This window comes from Acanthaster planci, linkage group LG19, assembly GCF_054643075.1.
Source record: "Acanthaster planci isolate LZ-2023a linkage group LG19, COTS_SCS, whole genome shotgun sequence".
NCBI classification, from domain to species: Eukaryota; Metazoa; Echinodermata; class Asteroidea; order Valvatida; family Acanthasteridae; genus Acanthaster; species Acanthaster planci.
The window spans coordinates 5439341-5459554 of NC_141795.1; the positions used below are offsets into that span (position 1 = coordinate 5439341).

Sequence of the window (20214 nt, forward strand, 5' to 3'; positions counted from 1 at the left end):
TCAATACTGCACATTGAACAATATAGCATTGATCGAGCAACCAGACTATAGGATCTGCGACCGGACCGCGTACCGTACACGAGTGATCTTGCCTACTAGTACTTGTAATAGCTTACATGTGCAATGTACATGTGTATATCGAGGAAGGACACGGACACGAATCCTTATTTTTGTCATTGTTAAAGTTGGCCTTTTTGGCCGCCCACACTATACGTTTAAATGTAAGCTGATTCCCATTTTTTAAAATTTCTGACGTGCTGGAGTAATCTGACACTTTTATTTGTCATGAACAAGCTGAGCTAACCATGGAGCTAGTATAAAACAGTAACACTCGCCCAGAAAAAGGGCCAGGGCGGCCGGAAGAGAAGAACCTGGGCCATAGCTTAGCCATTTTTAACAGAGGCAAGTACGTGTGTGGTGGTGGTGGGGGGGGGTTGTTGTCAAACTGAACTGGATCACTGTCCTTGCTCTGCGGTCTGTCAAACTGAAACGAGTCTAAAAGTGCTTTCAAATCATGTTATTACAGGTGTGAACAATATCACCATTGGATGTAACTGACGGTGCACACATTGCTTACAATGTACATTGAATATACATGGTGTATTACCTGATTTACACTTTTGATGTTGTCAGTACCATATTTTACCAGTATAAATGAAATCTGAGTTTATTTCAGGTTGACCTGTTCCACTGGTGGATTTAAGGTTGTACTGGACCTAGCTTTGCAAACCAGCGTGACAAGAATGTTTCAATGATTAAGATTTGAACAGGACGTTGTTTCATTGAGTCAACTGTGTACAGAAGAAGGAACATTTTCATGAGTCAACACAACCTAACTAGAATGATGCCATCATTTTTAGGACTTGATTCTCAACTTCTGCACTTCATCAAAGCTTCCAATGGATTGAACAGACTGTCAGCTTGCCTTACATGCAGTATTTCCTCACTGTATGCTGCAAAGTCTGTTTACAGCAAAGCACAAATTGTTTGTTGCAGAAATGTTCAGTTTCGTCCCATGAGAGTTCATAACAAACTACTTCATGAAGCTTGTCATTCATCGAAGCAAGCTCAACCAACCTCTTTTGAGAGGGGCATGTTGGACAGTATACCTACATCGGAGTGGATGGATGAAGCAACATTGTATGTTCATTGGCCTTACTGCCAGCGACGCTGTACATACTGTAACTTCAACAAATATATTGACAAGGTCGTGGATCATGCCAAAATGCAACACTGTCTTGTGCAGGAGGCACGAACATTAATTGATCAAAGTGGGATAAAACGCATCAAGTCAGTCTTCTTTGGGGGAGGAACACCAAGTTTAGCAAAGCCACAAACATTACAGGCTGTCTTGGATACAGTGTCAGGCTTGGTTGATGTATCGTCCAATGCTGAAGTCACTATGGAAGGGAATCCAACTTCTGTGGGTCGTACCAAACTACAAGATTTCAAACTAGCAGGTGTTAAGGGTTGCTATAGTTAATTGTGGTATCTTCATATCACTGTCTCTTATGATCAGTGAAAAGAGGCAAATACATGTATACCCATTGCAGTCCCGTTGATTTTTAAAATTAGTTATACCCATGCCTTACCTGCAACCCATCCTATGAAATACAAATTATTTTCTTGTTTGAAAGTCAGAATTTATGTTTTAGTGTTATCCCACATCTTGTGTTGTTTCCTCACTATACAGCTGAAGCTGACCTGATTTTATTTTACTGTCTGTAAATTTACTCCATGTTAATACCAGCAGATTGTGCATACTTACGATTGCACGTCAACTGAAGTCTCTGGTTTCGGGACTGGAAGAGTGAACGTCAGTAACTTCACTTTTTGTTTCTTTTGCAGGCATTAATCGTGTTTCACTTGGCATACAGGCATTGAATGATAATGATCTGAAGCTTCTTGGCAGAGACCACACCACATCTGAATCCTTGCAATGCATTGAAGAAGCAAGAAGAGTTTTCCCTGGACGTTTATCCCTGGACATCATCTTTGGGCGGCCAGGACAGACACTGTCCTCATGGGAGCAAGAACTGCAACAGTTGTTAACAATCTGTGACAATCATTTGTCTTTGTATCAGCTAACACTTGAAAGAGGCACAACATTATTTGAAATGCACGCAAGGGGTCAGGTACGGTTGCCTTCTCATGATGATGTTGCCGATATGTACACATTGGCGGTTGATATGATGGAAGAGGAGAGACTGAAGAGATATGAGGTTTCAAACTTTGCTAAGGAGGGATACGAGTGCATACACAACCAGTCATACTGGGCGGGTGGGCAGTATATTGGAATAGGTCCTGGAGCTCATGGACGATTTATACCACAAAACTGTGCAAGTGTTAATGAATGTAAAAGTTACATCAGGGACAGTTTTAAAACGTGTATCAAGCCAAACCATGAGTACACCACAAGTAGATCTGAAATCAAACAAGGTAGCAATTCAATGAGATATCGTGAGGCCAGAATTCAGACATTGGAGCCTAGGTCTTGGATGTATGAGGTTCTCAAATATGGACATGGAACTAGGAAGAGAGTCAGCCAATCACAGCTTGATATCCTACAAGAGCTGCTCTTGGTAGGAATGAGAACAAACCTAGGTGTAACCTGCAAACGATGGGCAGAGTTATCACAAGGAGGGTATATGAGTGATGTATTCTGTGATGATAATGTACAGAGACTTGTCCAAGCTGGACTTCTTGTCAAAGATAGAATAGGTTTGAGAGCCACAGCAAACGGTATGGCACTGCTTGACTGTATAATTCCACATCTGATTGTCACACTGCAAGACTGGTACAGGGAAAATTGTGATTCTGATTAATTAGTTATGGGAGAAATAACAATGGGTAACTGTAGTTGAGGTTTTGCCAAATTATCAGGCCCAACTTGGCCAGTTTTCCCATGTTAAATGTAATCTGTATGGCTTTTGGAAACATTGCCTACTCTTTTGAAGGGGTGGCTTTCCCAATTCATTTTTTCTGGTCTTTTTTCCAAAAAGTTTACTTTATGTATTGGTCTACTTTTCTTACCTCACCTCCACCCTTGTCCACATTTTCCTTTAAAATGTTTCGAGTCTTTTGAGTTTGGGACTGAATCAATACTTGCACATTATGCTTGTTCATGGGGATGCATGCAATCTGATCGGCATGGGGACCATTTATCCTAATCCATTTTTTGAGTTACAACACTATTTTCTTAAGATTGAAATGTCAATCACATTTTAATGTAATTCTCAAACAAATTAAAAAAATAAAAAAATAACATTTTAAAAAGTTTTATACAAACCAACTGTTCAAAAGTATGGTATGTAAGATTTTATTTCACTTGCATCCAATAATGAATGATGTTATGCAAGAAGCTAATCATTTAGATGTTAAAACCATACAGTAATTCAAGTCGATATTTCAGTTCGTGAGAATTATAGAATAAAATGATGGGAGAAATATTCTTTTCAGTTGATCTAGAGCTTTCTCTTTGTCAGAGTCATCCCTTGCTTAGGTACTCACTTCCAGGTTTGTTACACAAACAATTTCTGGCATGGAAACTTTTTACATTCCTGGCCTGCCGAATAACCGTTCTCACTGCTACTCCACTCTCCTTACTTTTCCCTGCATCACATGGCTTCCAACAGTTTTCATCTGTTTGCAGTGATACAGCAAGTAACAGACTACATTTCCTTGGAATTAAAGACGGTAGAAGTGGGATCAAACTTACAAAATGAGTTAAACACCATCATCAATAATTACTAGCAGTGCCTTATCACATTTTCGACATCTGAACACTTGTCCCTTGCTGTATCACTTGCCCTCCTACGTGCGCCGTCTAGTGATAGTACTTATTTAGTTTTCATCATTTAATGTCACCACCAAGCTGGCTATTGTTGCAAGTCACCTTCAACTTGCAGTGCAGATGCCAGTAACTCTTGATCACTGAGTTCACCCACATTATGGCTGGTTGTGTTACAGCTAGGGTCCTTTTGAGATTCCCTTTCTTCCACTGCAGTAACGGCAGCTAAGAGTTCATCATCGTCAACATCATCTCCGAAGGATGGAATGAGCTGAGGAGGGAGAGCAGTATCAGGTGACTTGTAACCAGCAGCTTTACAGTCAGGATCATGACACTTCTGGTAGTACACACCACGACGAAGATCAACCAGAATCCTGAATAGAATATCCAACATTCATTTGATCATTTTTGTTTTTGAAATAATTTTTCTTTCCTTCTAAATCACCATAGCCCCTACTAATTACTTTGCTCAGTCAAACAATTTATATTTTGTCCCTCACTTCTTCATGCGAAGACTGATTCATATGTACGCTGCTACGGATAGAATTGTATAGAAATTTTGATGGATAATTACACTGTTAGACTCACATGATGTTGTTGCTCTTATGTTGGCGGCGTATGTTACCACACCATCTGTTCTTGATAATATCATAGACAAGCAACTGTCCTTGAGTGAAGTAAACCCAGCGTCGAATCACTCCTTGGATACCTCCATTAGTGATTACTGTACAGATGAATGCATCTATGTTAGGGTAGGGAGAATGATCAAATCCTTCAAGCAATTCACCGGGTTCACCTAAATAAAGAGGTACAGATACACAGTGTCAACACAGCCATCTGGGGTGACGGTACACTATACCAGAAGTGAACTACAAGGAGCGAGTTAACATTATTTGTATGTGTTACTTCGCACTGTGCACATACATGGAGACTACCTTGTGTTTTTATGGCATCTTTCCGATGTGAATGGCTGACGTTCCTTGCCTTCTGGTCGTCATTACGTTCCATCGTTAAGACGCGTGTACCTGGGCAATAACTGCAAGAGGAGAAAACATGAGCTGATTAGAGGGGAAACATTACACTGCAAAACAAACATCTGCATAACTAGAATCTGATAATACAGGCAACACGGAGTTCCGAAAATTGGAAATTCCAAACATCCAGAGAAACATGTAATGTCTTGTATCAAATGTTCAGAAACCGTACATGCTTCTGATGTCAAGCCAACTTGTACACAGAGTGTGTAAGTCAGCATGTAGCTACACTAAAATAGCCGACCTTGCATACGAATATTAAGTTCTTAAACGACCCACATGTATGATGTGCCTATGCATGCGCTGATTGAATACCAAAATGGCTCTTTAAACAATCTGGATCACGACTATATGGACCTTCTTACCTGACGTTAGTAATCAGTGAATCCAGAAAGAACTGTCGTTCCATGGTTGCCTCGCACATGGCCTGATTAGTATTGGACTTTCTGTTGATCCGAGGCTTGTATTTATTATCCTTGGCCATAAGTAATGGATTTGCCTTTCCCAATTTGATGCACTTGTATAGACGGAAATTCCTATTACGAGTGTACACTCCTGTTGTACCAACAAACAGAGGCATTAATCATATAAAGAGATTAATTTGCAGTGACTGCTCGCAGCCAAATTTTGAGTGAAAAGGGGATTATCTCCCTAAGTTTGACACTTTACAACAATTACTTCAGACGTAATGAAGCATTAGATTTGAATACTTCACTGGGAGCAACTGGCTAAGTTCATTCTTGAAGAGCATATTCTGAGTGTACCTTGATCAACAAACAAAACTGACAGGCCATCTTTATTCTCAATGAATAGTTTTTGGAGCAGTGGAGTGTTGGGCTGACTTTCTGGATCTGGTACCCTGTATCTGCCACTCCCAGTCTTCTCTCCTTTTTGCTTCTGCCTCTTTGCACCAGGCTCTCCATCGCTTTCTGTTGGACTTTCTGTTTGGCAAATCTTCCGAATTTTCTCACACAAATGATGCACAAAATTACCTGCAAACCATTTTAAAAAATATCCTACCATTACTAATGGCTACTATGCTAAATGACTAAGAGTCTAGCAACAACAAAAAGGAGTAAGTTGTCGTTAAAAAATGCACACCATGTTATTTTTTTAATGGCAAAAAGGGTTATGCCCCTTGTATTTCCATTACAAATGACATCAACCAATAATTTTAATTGCTCAGGCACTCTAATATCAAGGTAAAAAATTATGAGCCCAATTTTACCTGCTTGTACATTATCCTTGAAAACCGCCTGTGGTAGGCTGAAGATGAGATGTCGACTGAATTTACTTGGTGTTGTGGCATCAAGATTGATCACATGATCAATAACGCACTGTATCTGGTATATCTCCATAATCTCAGCACACACAAACTAAACAGGCAAAAGAAGAGGCCAAGTATTTTCATGAATGTAAATGAGGTTAGAAATTCTTTTTACCAGATAATCAGAGGTACAAATCACTTTAGGAAGTGCTTGTTTAATTTTAGTTTCACTTTTCTGCAAATTATTTTGGACTTACCTGAATGAAAGTGTTCACCATTTCAGCACCACAGCATTCTTTGTTCAGGAACCGACTGAATTCCAAGTCGAAATAGAGTTTGCAAGCTGAGCCTTCGGGGATCACCTCATAAAATGTTGGATACTTTCCACGAGCAGCCAGGTGGTATATAGTATGCCATAGCTGTAAATAATTTGTGATGATGTACTTTCGCTGTCCCTTAGTTGCTGTATCAGCTGTAACATTCTCAGCTTCAAAGGCAAAAACATGGACATCCTGAAATCAATAAAGGAAAAACTTTGTGGCAGTGGGTGGGTACATACATTGTACATAAAGCATACATATCCTGCTGTCCAAATAATTCAAATACTGCATTAAATATCTGCATTTCCATATACTTACACTACATTGGCTAGACAGAAGTATCTGAAGTATCCTGAATTTTACATCTAGCTGTCTTTCTATTGGAAAAGTTTCATATAATTTGATGCAATGTTTATAGGAAAGATGTCAGTCAATACCTGTCTTGATATGCTGAATCGTCCCATGATAGACAAAAATTTATGCATAAATTATCTGAAACAAAACCAGACTAATATTTATGATAAAAGAGGCAAGAAACAACTGAATTAATAACAAAATACTTGATTATTGTGGCCTTATGAATATTTTAAGTTGGTTATTGACAGTTACCTCTGGGTGTGCAGCGGCAATTTCAAATGCGTGTTTCTGTCGATATACTATGTGCCAAAATGGGGATGGATCTATCAGACTAAAAAGAAAAGTAATTTAAGCTAAACTCAAACATGTATCCACATTAGCAATAACGTGATCAGTCATACAAGTCAGAAACTGGACAGCGACCTGCTAATAAATAGCGCTGTGTTTATATTTCCTCTTTACCTCAAGTGTTCAAACATTTTGATGATCATTATCAGTTTAGGGGCATGAAGATATAATCCCAATTTCATCCTTATCATATCAAGAGAACAAATACCATTGCGAGTAATCTGATGCAATTTTATTTTTGAATTTGTGGGGATTAAAACTACATGTAATATTAGAAAGATATACATACTGTGGCCTGTACACAGGAATAAGAGGATAGGTCTTGTACCATGCTTCTGTAGCTTGTAACTTCTTCAGTTTGTCCTCCCATTGTCTCTCCTTGCTATTATAAATCCCCAAAAAAGAGAGAACAAAATATACTTACTTGGTCACAGGGGAAATGCCTTGAACAGATGACCTGGTATAGCCTTGGACAATCTTTGTTAAGCAGAAAACAAATTAACACATTAAAGACAAGCGTGTGGTGCAGAGGGACCCTCAGCATCCTTGCCTCAGTCCTAAATTCTTAACAACTGAACATGCTACATACAGCCGCAAACAATGGAGTTTCTCATCCAGAATTTTTTTAAAACGGAGGAGGCAGCCACTTTTTCAATTTTGCTTCATTGTTTTTTCATATCTCTGTCTTATTGATGTTTTTCGCTTCTTCTGAGCTACATCAAGGGCGACAAAAGAATCTTTGAATGTTGGTGGTTAGCAGTCCCTGGGGAAAGAGTTCCATATGCCATGTACACAGATGAGGCTTGACACCTGTGCACAAACCCTATGAGACTGTGTTTTCTAAGTAAATAACTTTCCCTCCATAGTATTTTCCCTCCTAAATTGAACTTTTCTGGACATGTTTTGCTTTCTAACGGCTAATAAGTCACTGTAGGGAATAATTAATGGCGTCCCTATATGGAACTCCAGGTAAATATTTATTATTTGAATTATAGTTAACTGCTGGATTTGATTGTTAACATGTCTTATTACTCTCAGATTGCTAATCCGTCACTGCAGGGAAAACAGTGGCTGTAAAATCAGCTAATTGACGCCAATTTGACTGCCCATTTAAATTTTACGATGTCATAATCTACACGCACATGCAGCACTGCCAGCCATGCCAGCAAAGCCAAGGAAAGGCATAAATTAAAAGCGTACACGTGACGGGCGAATGGTGTGACCGTACCATATGACCACGGACATGACAGAGTTTGTTTCATTACCGTTTTTTCTGATCCATTAAAGCCATGCTTGCAATCTCAGAAGTGCCCACGTTAGCCAATGCAACTACTATACACAGAGACAACACGGGAAAACATCGTCAATTACGTGTATTTGCCAAATGCCAGGTTGTATTTCACTTTCTAATGTGTAATTTAGAGCAAGGACAGTGACTAGAAGTTAACGTCTCCAGCGCGCTCACGTGTGGTACGGTATGGGATGTATCCGTCAGTCGTCCCGTAGTCAGGGTCCCTGGCTATTTGACAGTAAGTAGATACCACGGGAAGTCAGGGGGAATTTTCTGGAAGACATAGGCCGTATCCAAAACGGGCTTCCAGAGCTATGGCTAGGTCTAATGTCTATGCGTCTAAACGCATTTCCAATGGAGCGAAGACCTAGACCTAGCTCTAGACAAGAGATTCGGATGCACCCAAAGTTCGAGCATGCCCAACTAGATAGGCATACCCGACTTCAGTTCGTCGACACCACAACTTTTAAGGGATTTTTACCTGTTTTTATGTCATGGTTGGGTGACAAAATTGCCGTTTCGTGTGTAGGGCTTGTAAGGCTTACATCTGCTCACTGTATTCCACTAACTTTGCCCTAGTGGTATAAATCTATGCCACCCTGATTTTTTTTTGGGGGGGAGGGATAGGGAAAGGTGTGTGTACGTGTGCGTGGGATCCGGGAGGGGGGGGATATACGCAGGGAGCGATGTTCATGACAAAGATGTACATCTGTAATGTGTGTCAAATTCATGCAGAATCTTACATCAGAATGGAATATTTATGGCTTTATAAAGTTGCCTTCCCTTTGTAGTGGTATATTACAACTATTTTAGTCGTTGGCAAGTCCAAAGAATTATTCACAATCCGCTTTAATTATTTTGCTCATTACAAAAAAGTGTGTGAGAGTGTGTGTGTGTGGGGGGAGGGTGATTCAATAGCTCTGCTTTCTCCCTTCCTCACATAGGACCTGACCGTTTTCCCAGAATGCCTTGGCAAGTACACTGCAGCGTTCTATTACCCTCAATTCGAGGCTTCCCTTCGTGTAACACTGGTGTATTCAGGGAAGCTAATCGAACGCACCTATAATGAGACTTTTCTTTAAGTTACCATTATGTTACTTTTTGGTTAGTTTTTCGACTAAATAAGGAAGACGGGTGCTGGCCGGATACGGAACTCTTTTTCAAAGTATCTCTACCCTAAAATTAAGTATCCCCCTTGGATAACGTATCGTTGAACTGAAGGCATATTTTCCTCACATAATCACAGTTATGATCTGAACATAGGCCGTGTCCGAAATAGGCTTCCAGAGCTACGGCTATATAATGCACTTCCGCGTATATTCAAAGGAGTGAAGACCTAAACCTAGCTCTCAACCAAAATATCAAATCTGATCAATAAACCTCTATAGCTCTATTGTTATTGATCCTCTCAACCAAACGCGATAACAACATTGACAAAAATACATACAGTCAGTGCTATTAATTTATCTCATTGCCGTGCTTTTGGTAACTCGGTACCTTCGTCAGGGCAAGCAGATTTAGGGCCGTTTTCCAATACTCGACTTGGGCTCCGTCTCAGGCTTCAACTGTTTTTACTTCTTGACTTTGAGGTTATAAGCGCAATAGTAAGTCTGATAGTGCCACAAAACACCAAGTAAGGTGCAAAAGAACCAAACATTACAGTACTTCAATTTAAGATTAACCCCTTTTGGCCCCCAATCGAGTATTGGTTTCCTACAAGAAGCCTCCGACGGAGACGAAGTTGAGTATTGGAAAACGGCCCAGCTCCCAACTTGCTTGCCCTGACATAGGTAAGCCCTACCCAGTTACAGAAAGCTCGGCAATGAGATTAAGAGCACTGACTGTAATTTTTTTGGCAATACACTATTCTGATCACGGTGCTACGCAGCCCTTTCATATTTCCCAGACGCGATAACTACAGTGGCATCCATTGATCACCACAATAATGAAGATCAATAGTGGCATCGCACTCAAACGCACATTCTTCAGCTTGACGCGCGCGTGCGTTTGACAAATAACGACACCCTATTGGTCGAAGAGGCATGTAACGCGTGCCTACCACAGGCTGTCCACGAGCGTTGTGCATGGTTTCTCATTCTGGTTGTCGAATTACACTAAACTCTACAACACCTTGCACTCTGTCACATAGTAACAAAGTAGGCCAGAATCTGGCGGCTCACTCAAATTGTAACACTTACACAGCAGTCTGGAAGTTGAGATAGACGGTCCCGGCCCCCGCAATGTATAGGAGGATACTGCTTAAATTTGGAGTTGGTTCATGGTAGAATCCGCTTCATACGCGAGGAAACTTGATCACTCCATCGAAAGAGTAAAAATGTGGATATGCATGAGGCACCAGTGTAGAGGTAGCTCAGCTTCATCAGCAAAGCTTGACGCCGTAACGGTGAGCCTGCACAGGTTTTAGGTAAGTGTGGTTGACATGAAACTTGGGGGGAACAACATCCAAAGTGCGGAAAGAGGGGGAAGAGTCAAAAGGTTTAATTTTCAAATAAAACTTGAAATATTTTTTACTTCTAAATTAGCACGAGAGAATGATTTGATATTTTGTGGTATAGCTTTTGATTTAATCTGTAGCTTGCAAGTCATATTTTGTATAGAACTCTACGAATCTGAATTAAAGTGCACTGTAAGCGCGCACTATTCAAGCATGCGCAGCGCGCATTGAGAGCCAAAAACGAAACAGTGCAAACAAAATAATTTTTTTGGACAAAATAAAAATGAATCAGTTCAGTAGTACCGGCAAATTTTGGTACATGAAATTTGCAACTTTCTCAGTACATTGATCATGGTATTTGATGACTGAAGAGTAGACCTTGTCACTTATTATCAATGGGTCGTATGAATAAAAACTAGCAACTGCTATGAAGTTCAAGCAAACAGCAAAAGCATTTACTGAGAAGTAAAAGCATTAAGAATAAGCAAGAATTGCTTGAACTTGTATGAATAAAATGTAAAATGTTTGTTTTACTATTCAGCACTTGCTTGTACAAATAGTAGCAAATGCTTTATGCTTGTGGCTGACTTCACAGCCGAACGGTTTTGTACAATGGGGCTTCCATTGTCTGCACGTACAGACGCACACAGTGCAGCACGGTGCTGTATCTTGAGACCTCAGCATGGCAGATAAGCACGATGGCAGTAATTTCGATCTCAAAAACCTTGATGAAGAAAAGTGCTCTGCCGGTATCTGGTTTCTTGAGATTCCCTCCTAAAGGCATACAGCTTTTCCTTTTGAATGACATTCATGAACGCTGCAATTTTGAACATTAGTAAATTAATGCTCCTCGTTTTCAAGCTTGCCCTGACCCAGTCTTGAAAAATGTCAAGTAAATGCTCTAATTCTGTAGAACTCACTCATTTTTATTCATACAAAATGAAACAACTGCTTATTGTCAAGCACAAGCTTAAAGAGTAAAAAGTAAATTCTGTTACTTTTTAGCAACTGCACTAAAGTAAAAAGCGTTTGCTTCATTATTATTCATACAAACAAGAGTAAATGCTTCAAAATTGGTAGTAAAATCAAATGCTACTTTTTATTCATACGACCCAATATTATGCACACGTGTGTATAAATGGTAAAATGGGTATGGCGGAAAAAGTGTAAGTGGCCACCTATTTGAAATCTGTACAGGGGTGTAAACTTAGCGGTCATGTTTTTCTCAGTCTCTCTGCCCCCCCCTTTTTCATAAAAAAACCCTATACCGTCACAGCTATGACTTTCAGTAGTGTTTCCTAGGCCTATGCAACATAATGAATTTAAAAGATTGCTTTGTCCCAAGTATAGCTTGGGCTCAAAAGTCGATAGATTTGTAAGGAAATGAATATACTGAATTACAACTATGTCTGTTGTGTCATCAAGCTTAAAGGTAAAATTGCAGTAGTAATAGACTTCAGTTCAGTCTTTACATTTCATATGTTAAAGAAAAGTATCGTTGGCCTTTTCCCTAAATACAGTTATTCTGGTTAGGAAATGACACAGCAGCAAAATATTCAACGGCAGCAATACCAGCCAAAGGCACTTCAGAAGAAGGGCGGACAAAATAACACTCCGCTTTCTGTCGGTAAATCAGAGTTAATCCAAAGCGGTTTTACCCAAACCAAACAGCGCCCTCTTTATTGTGTCTGTCATAATAATATTGTGCGTGCGGTGCTGCAGGCGAATGTGAAAGCGAAACAATTTTGACGTCACAAAAGATTTGCATCAAAATTTCGCTCAAGTTGAAATGCTTTCAACTTTTGGCGAAGTAGCAGGGTGAATGTTTGATTTGCCGTCATATATTCGGGTTAATTCGCTTTCGAGCCAAAGGCCGGTTCGTACTTCATGCGAATGCGAAAACAAAGGCGAAGAAGATGGCAAGTGCTTATCATCTTACCCTATACGTTCTATTCGAGTGGTCGTAGCTGGTAAGTCTTCAAGCTTGAAATTAAACCTATCATTGTAGGTGTTCCACGGGGGAGCATTTAAGGGTCCACCTTCTTTCTTATCTAGACCAATGACACTACTGGTTCCATCAGACACAATGAAGTGCCCATCTCTGCTGATGAAATCACCTTAGCAACTTGTAATGTGAGGATGACTTCAGAGGCGAGCTCGCAGCACAACTAAACCACTGATCTGAACCCCTGTTTTATCGGCATATAGCATGAAAGGTGTACATGGTTTAATGCCTGTTAATTCTCAAAAGTCTTCTTCTTAGGTGTGTGGTTAATTCTAACAACCACCATCAATAACTTTTTCGTCTGAAGTAATGCATCCCTATTCCCTATAGCAACCCCTTTCCTCCTTGCATTAAAGGGACCCAGAATCTATTGGATTCTTATTGGAGTTTCCTACTATGCAGTCGCTGTCAACATCTGAAATAGGCTTACCCTAATGCCATAGAGCAGCCATCGGAGAGTGGATCAGAGTTTCTTGAGACTGTCAGTGGCGTCAATTTGTACCAGGAACTGTGGGATGGGAGTTGAGGGTGGGGAGGACTTGCTCAACCATTGAAATTTAAACAGCGCGGGGGTTGGGGTGTTACCGACACCATTTGACACTAGGGGGCGATGTTCATGGTACAGAGGTACATCTGTAACATGTATTACACACCTGCAGAACTTTACATCAAACGGCGTGTTTATGACCTTTTAAAATATTGTTCTCCCTATTTGAGCACTATTGATCATGAACACATTGTGGTTGTTGGGAAGTCCGAAATGTTTTTCAGTCCACCTTAGATTTTCTGACCACAAAAGTGATTGAATAGAAGTGCTTTAATAGCTCATCACCCAGTCAAAAAGTGGGGCATGTATATCTCATCCCCTGAAATTTATGCCCATGGGTGCTGTGCATCACTTTTGATCGGCCTCACATCGTCCCAGGCTTCATGTACTGTTCGGCTTGGTGCACAACATTTCTTCATTCACATGCACGGTGCACTTGCATTCAAGTCACATAATTTCGGTACTATTAGTGGACCGTAGGGCATACAAACTGTCTTCTTTGCCTCTTAAGTCCAAATGGGCGGGTTTACATGTTTACGTCAGCTGCGTAAGTATCGAATGCTATCGACAAGACTGTACGGAGTTAGGGACTTTTTACACCACCACTAACTTTCGAGCGGGTGATTTGGGACTCACAGTTCACCGTCTCATCAAATGAGGACCACGTTTACAGCCTTGAAATTACATGCTTCGTGGCATGTAAATATTTCGGTTGGAATATACATGCATTTGGAATATCATCTTGGAACTACTGATAGGTAAGTTTCTTTATGATGAATTTGTTCTGTAAAGTTATAGATTGTCATCGTTATACATTAGTTATCTAAAAAATAGTTTATTTTAATAACAGAGGAAGAGTTAAACTTAGATTACACTGAAAGTAAATTAGCTAAATGAAAATTTTAAAGAGAAAATCACAAAGAAAAACAACAATACGTTACAATTAACCTGTTAATATACAAATGACGAAAAATGATGAAAATGTATAAAAATGAACAAGACACATAAAATACAACAAAACTGAAACAAAGTGCTTCATTTTCAATGTAATCGTCACCGAATGTCACGGCAAATCAAAAAATTCAGAGAGAACATCAATCCGTAGTGGACGTCTAAAACAGCGTACTTAATTCAAAGTGTTTCTCACTGTACTTAATGTAATAATTCAATGTCACAACTGCGATTTCCAGGTCTTTCAAATCAATTTTGATCGGTCTTTTATTTTTCAAGAATATGCATTTAACTTAGTGGCATATTTAACGGAAGGGGGGGCAGGGGCAACTTGCCCCCTGACAGATTTTTTCACTTTTATTTTCATTTTAATATTTATTTTTCAAACTTATATTTTAATATTTATGTATCAAATAATAATAATAATAATAATAATAACAATAATGTCGATTTACATAGCGCCTAACCCATTTAAAATCAATGCTCCCAGGTGCGTTACAATCAGTCAGCGTTGCAATTACAAAAAGAAGAACTAAGAACATGAAAATGTCAAATATAAACTATGAGCATGCATCACAGGACATTAGAAAAACGTAAAAACCTCACCGATGAAAATCACAAGGGCAAAACTTGAAAAAATTAACTACAAAAGTGCATTAAAAAGAGCAACAAAAATATTGTTATGCCAGCTCACAGAACAGAAACGAAACTCCCTCCATAAAAAAAAGATTAGCACCAAACCCTAAGAAAACGAGCATGAAACAAAACCTAGGATTTTTGGACCATGAGTAAGGTTTTTGATATTTTGTCTCCGTCAACATCATGTCAAATTAGCCCAAGGCCGTATTCGCCTTTGAATTTGCCCCCCCCCCGACACAAAAAAGCTTGATACGCTGCAGACTTAACTGCACATTATCTGGAATATCGACACTTTTATGAACAGGTTGACTTCAGAAGTAAGAGTCGTTTCAAAATAAGTGGCTTAAATTGAACAAAACATTCCTGCCAGTCCAGATTGTGTTTAATACAATGTGTACCAGATACACTTCCTGAAGGGCCCACAGAAGGGACTTCACCATTGGAAATACGCACAACCTGGAAAAAAATACACATCCGATGAAAAATACAATACATTGCAAAAAATTGCCCTTTTAAGAAACTCAAACTGTTGATTTAAATCAATAATTGGAAACAAAAATCATATGATTCAAATTACGATTCAAATTTGGGCTAAATTGGTCAACCCTTGGTCTGATGATAATTATGTGAACAAAGGAATATAAAGAGAGCGAGGTTTGGCGCTGGCGATCATGAAGGCATGTAATGATGGTCGTTTGTAACGCAGACAGAACGCAAGACGCGCAGACGCAGACACGAACGAAAGAGATGGTGCATGACGTCATTCCACCCCAAACTTGAAACAAAATGGCGTCCGAAACTCTGCCTTTATACTGACCGTACCGGCTTATGGTGCCAAACCTTTACTCCAGTTCCATACATTTCATTGACGGTCAGCTATTTAGTTGATCACTAGGATGTGAAAATTGGCAAAATTCGTGGAACTAAGACAAACATCGTTGGACATCGGTCGATGTGAGCATGAGTGTTTATATATGGATACCATGGCTATTCGACGCAGACAGTCGGCAAAGTTTGAACCTGGCTCAACTTTGCCGATCATTCGCGGCCTGGTCTGCGCTGTCGGCGGCACCTCTGTTTGACATGTTTCCATATGTCCACGTTGCAGTTTGCGTCTTCATTGCTTTGCTCTCTGCGTTTCTTACGTCGATATGGAAACCAGGCTTAAGGGTGACTGTTGACTGTGTTTAAGGGGGGGATCAAGATTAACCCTACTGAATGAAGAATATTAACAGGTCTTATGCACGGATGAATTGCATATAGTGGGTGAAGCAATGGTATAGGGCAGCCAAGTGCGGCTTGCTTGCACCCGCCAGACCCGCCAATATTTGGACAGGACATATTGCTCATACTCATCTCTCGACCCCCCCCCCCGAATAAGTTTAACAACAGTCTTCTTGTGGCAAAATATTGTGAAAAGACGGTGGAGGTATTGGGAATATTCCTAAAAATTGCGGGGGGATTAAAGGGTGGAAAAAGAAACCCTCGCTTCTACTCCACACCAGGAAGAACCTCTTCTAACCTGTTTACGTCTAGCTTGTAATACAAAACCACGAGTCATTACTGATATGACTTGTGCTTTGCCGAAATCAAAATGTGATCTGTACTTTTAATTACAGAATTCAGTCCGTTACTCTTGGTAGTAGGCTGGTGCATTTCCATCGGCATATTAATATATGGCTTACAGTGAAGTGGGCGATGTTGTTCCAAACAAAGAGATTTTATCGTCTATTATGCATGAATATGATTTAGTTCGGTTGTCTAAACCTATCGGTCGTCCAGAGGAAACCAGGCAGTAAACAGAAATGAACAGGGTTTACAATTTTTTTGTCAAAAAATGCTCGCGTGGACTGGAGCATGGATGGCCTGGCAGAATTGGTCTCGAGCACGTGTTGCTCTACTCAAGCTTACTTAAACGTTAATCAGAAAGTGATTCCAACTTGTGTGGCGGTTGTCTGCATGTCTCTTTGCATCATTTCTTTTAGCTGACAGTCTTTGACAAACATTATTTTTTCATATGACCAGGACATTTGTTCCCGATAAACGTTCAATGATTGGCTGACAAAGCATGCTTTACCGTCTCGAAGTTAATGTAAAAATAAACGTGGGATTTATACTATAAAGTGTCTTTCATTATTGAACAAATATTAATCTGTCATTTTGTATGGGCTCTCAATGTTTTCGGACAGTAATAGGCAACAGCGTTTCCTCAAACTTTATTTTCACCTTTCGTATTTAAGTGAGAGTATTTCATTCATTATTATGTGAAATAATATTTTTTCTTTTTCTTAAACTCAAGGCCATCCATAGCTTGTTGGTAACAGCAAAAAGGGGGAGTGTTAATATGCTTGCATTGATGTTGCAGGATGCCAGCTTCCAAATTTGGAAAAACTTTGAGTTGTTCAACGGGAAGATTATAAAAATGCACGAATGTGTGAAATCATCTCGGAAGAGAGCCCCAAGATAATTACATGTAATACAAAAGAAGCGGTTGCGTAAACACGTGCGTGTTTTGCCCCTTCACAAAAATCTCCATCGGCCTCCTATTTTCCTTTACCATTAAATTCTGCGACTCTGCAGCATGCTTCTATATTGTTGACAGTTATACCATTACGACAAGCATAGACACGGGTGTCACTCAGTGCGAGGAACATTATTATGACGACATGTTCCATATGCAAGAAACAGACATTGACATGAAGCGTGTCACCCCCGGGCAGAGAAGCTAATATCCGGGTCGTTAAGTTGACTTGACGGTCGTGGTCGATATTATACTTGGTACTTCTGTTAGGTGATCATCGACCCATCAAACGGTGAGGACAACTCTCCCTTGGGGTATAGGCCTAAGCGTTAATCGGCGGTCAAATCCATATGGAATCTAATAGCTTGTCATTTCAATCTAATCATTCAATCTCCGAATTTCAAAAGCTCTCATTCGGGGAAACCCATTTTTAAAAATCGAAAATCGGGACTGGGATTATGAAGTGTGCGATTCACTGGGGTCAGTAACTAGTCCACGAGTTTAATTATGTTACTTTGGATTTACAACGGTGCGTTTTGCCGCCTTGCGCAAGGTACATATCATGTCAAGAACTGCTGAAGGGAAATATGGCATTTTGAATCATATCTGATGAATCAAAGTCTGATTATTATTTTCAGTTTTACTGAATAGAAGAGAGCCTCAGGTCGGATCTATCAAGAAAAAAATATTAAAAGTGACATGTGGAGCGTAACTGAATGCCAAGCTGAATTATGTCAAAATATTATAACAACTGTTTCTGAATCTCTTTCTACAACTGATCGTACTTTGGCTTACCAAATTTGAGAATCTTCTCTTTGTAAGTAGAGCTGAGTGCATTTGCAAACGACATGAATTTCATCAGAGCCCTATGTTTCGGAAGATGTGACACAGGCAACATTACCGTTAGCGTTATTGTTAATGTGGTGTGATTTTGTATGTTTATCGGATACAACAGAAGTAAGCTTATTATGGCGTGCCTTATATTCGATTATGGAACTGTGCGACCTAAACGATGAGAACATATTGTGATTACGTTCCTTGTTATGTTCATTTTTCTTCTCTTTCAAACCCCAAATTATTGCTCTCCGATTGCCGTCTAATTGGAATGCTTTTAAAATGATGTCGTACACGTGAGCGTGCCTAGCAGGTCCTGGGAACTTTGCATGCTCTTGGTACTGATTGTCTTTTTATGGTAGTGTGTATATATGTGGCAGATCCGGGTTGAAAGCCATCGTCGAATACCAGGAGCGTGGGTTGCTTGGTCGTCTATCCAACCCCATTCCCACCATACGTCCGTGCATCAACTCCGTAATCTGAACCAAATCACATCGTCTATAGCCTTGCTTCTTCTCGCCATCTCCCGACGGGATAAAGATGGTCTCATCATTTGCATACAGCTGGAGTTTATTTTCAACAGGCTGAATGTAATTTTTCAACCCCCATTTTTCTTCTGAAAATGTAGTCGAGAGCTTTAGGGGTCTGCCGAATATGGACGTGTAGTCTGTGCGTCTTTCTCCGCACGTGTGCCATTATACCGTTTGTTGATACCAAACTTCGCTCGGACGTGGGAAAACACAACTTGTAAATATCTGTCAAACTCGGGAGAGAAGACACTAAATGGTTTCCAGGTAGTGTTGAATCATATTCAGCATACATGGAGATTTGACGGTCGGATGTTTTAGGATTTTTAGAACTTTCAATTCTAGAAAACCCTATGGAGCACGTGTGCTATTTAGTAAACTCACTTTCATATTTTGTAAACCTGAAGAATTTAAATTGCTTATGATAAAAAAATTGTCAGTTATGAGTATGACCTCACTGTAGAAAACATTTTAATCAGAAATTATTGGTACACCTATACGAGGCATTCGATAACGGTATTTATTACTTAATGTGAAGTGGACTTAAAAAATAGCACTCCGTTTCTTTGTGTATAATCAGAGCTGCACTCAGATTATAAGATCTGAAAGTTTGCTTGCTCAGTTAAGCGAAATGAATAGCCCAACTTGCATGGACCTGTAAGCATTTCCAAATACCCAAAGACACATAGCTTACTGTATTTCCAGCTGTATCCAACAACTCTGAACACAGCCTGAGTTCCAGGTTGTAAAATCCTACGAAACCCTGGTAAGTATAGGCTCCCAGCTGTTTCCAACAACTCTGAACACAGCATGAGTTCCAGGTTGTAAAATCCTACGAAACCCTGGTAAGTATAGACTCTGAAAAGAGCATCACTCCACGGACACTATGTGCATTGCCTTTACAGAGCATACAGCCACCCAAATGAAGACTGAGTAAAACCCTTCTTGAACAAATGCCAAAGGTAAATGAACATAGAGCTCTTAAATACGCAGAAAAACTGTCATAAAAAGATTCATGCAATGTGCTGACGTCCTCATTGTGTGAAGGTAGTAGAGACGAAAGTACTGTCAGACAGTGCATAAAATGAGGAAGGCCTACATTCATCGCCTAAAATTATTATGATGTAACGCTCCTCCAAACTTGTAACTTGTATCTGGTGTGCAGAACGATTACCTTTCAAGTGAGTCGGGATATATACTGGCTAGGCTTGTAGCTTACGGAATCGAGGTTTTTTTTCGAAGGCACCCCTCGCTGTTTGCCAAGAGTTAGAATCTATTTGCAAGAATGGTGAACGTGTATTGTTATAGTCCTTTTACTCATTGGCACT

The 20214-nt window shown here is 39.9% G+C and overlaps 2 protein-coding genes and 1 long non-coding RNA gene across 14 annotated transcripts in view; 2 read left to right on the forward strand and 1 right to left on the reverse strand.

Moving 5' to 3' along the window:
• Window positions 1-79: 79 nt before the first annotated feature.
• Window positions 80-3451, forward strand: rsad1 (radical S-adenosyl methionine domain containing 1). 5 transcript variants are annotated; one of them, XM_022237885.2, is made up of 3 exons: window positions 80-221; window positions 677-1460; window positions 1849-3451. In XM_022237885.2, the coding sequence occupies exons 2-3, from the start codon at window positions 818-820 to the stop codon at window positions 2823-2825; spliced, it is 1620 nt and encodes a 539-aa protein (XP_022093577.2). In that variant the 5' UTR covers window positions 80-221; window positions 677-817; the 3' UTR covers window positions 2826-3451. The 5 variants fall into 5 exon arrangements, with proteins under 5 accessions (XP_022093577.2, XP_086985889.1, XP_022093662.2 ...); XM_087129763.1 differs by having other exon boundaries at window positions 101-221; window positions 997-1460; XM_022237970.2 differs by having other exon boundaries at window positions 108-221; window positions 667-1460.
• Window positions 3296-8611, reverse strand: primpol (primase and DNA directed polymerase). 7 transcript variants are annotated; one of them, XM_087129765.1, is made up of 11 exons: window positions 8382-8610; window positions 7541-7593; window positions 7021-7099; window positions 6849-6903; window positions 6349-6603; window positions 6053-6200; window positions 5589-5816; window positions 5190-5379; window positions 4726-4826; window positions 4379-4586; window positions 3296-4164 (listed from the first exon to the last, which is right to left on the reverse strand). In XM_087129765.1, exons 4-11 carry the CDS (start codon window positions 6894-6896, stop codon window positions 3879-3881), a joined length of 1464 nt encoding a protein of 487 aa, XP_086985891.1. In that variant the 5' UTR covers window positions 6897-6903; window positions 7021-7099; window positions 7541-7593; window positions 8382-8610; the 3' UTR covers window positions 3296-3878. The 7 variants fall into 7 exon arrangements, with proteins under 7 accessions (XP_086985891.1, XP_022093869.2, XP_022093786.2 ...); XM_022238177.2 differs by lacking the exons at window positions 6849-6903; window positions 7541-7593 and adding an exon at window positions 7445-7498 and having other exon boundaries at window positions 8382-8611; XM_022238094.2 differs by lacking the exons at window positions 6849-6903; window positions 7541-7593 and adding an exon at window positions 7406-7498.
• A 1868-nt stretch (window positions 8612-10479) lies between these two features.
• LOC147795973 (uncharacterized) overlaps window positions 10480-20214 on the forward strand; it is a 107792-nt gene continuing 98057 nt past the window's right edge. Inside the window, exon 1 of one of the 2 annotated variants that reach the window (XR_015423352.1) lies at window positions 10480-10832. This is a non-coding gene — a long non-coding RNA (uncharacterized LOC147795973). The remainder of the gene's footprint in view (window positions 10833-20214) is intronic. The other variant, XR_015423351.1, reaches the window with a different exon arrangement.

Coding starts and splice junctions, on each gene's coding strand:
- rsad1 (XM_022237885.2), top strand. CDS start 818: ATGAGTCAACACAACCTAACTAGAATGATGCCATCATTTTTAGGACTT. Junction 1,461..1,848: donor ACAAGATTTCAAACTAGCAG/GTGTTAAGGGTT, acceptor TTTCTTTTGCAG/GCATTAATCGTGTTTCACTT.
- primpol (XM_022238094.2), bottom strand. CDS start 8,407: ATGGCTTTAATGGATCAGAAAAAACG. Junction 4,827..5,189: donor TCACTGATTACTAACGTCAG/GTAAGAAGGTCC, acceptor CTCCTCTTGCAG/TTATTGCCCAGGTACACGCG. Junction 4,587..4,725: donor AGATGCCATAAAAACACAAG/GTAGTCTCCATG, acceptor CTCTTTATTTAG/GTGAACCCGGTGAATTGCTT.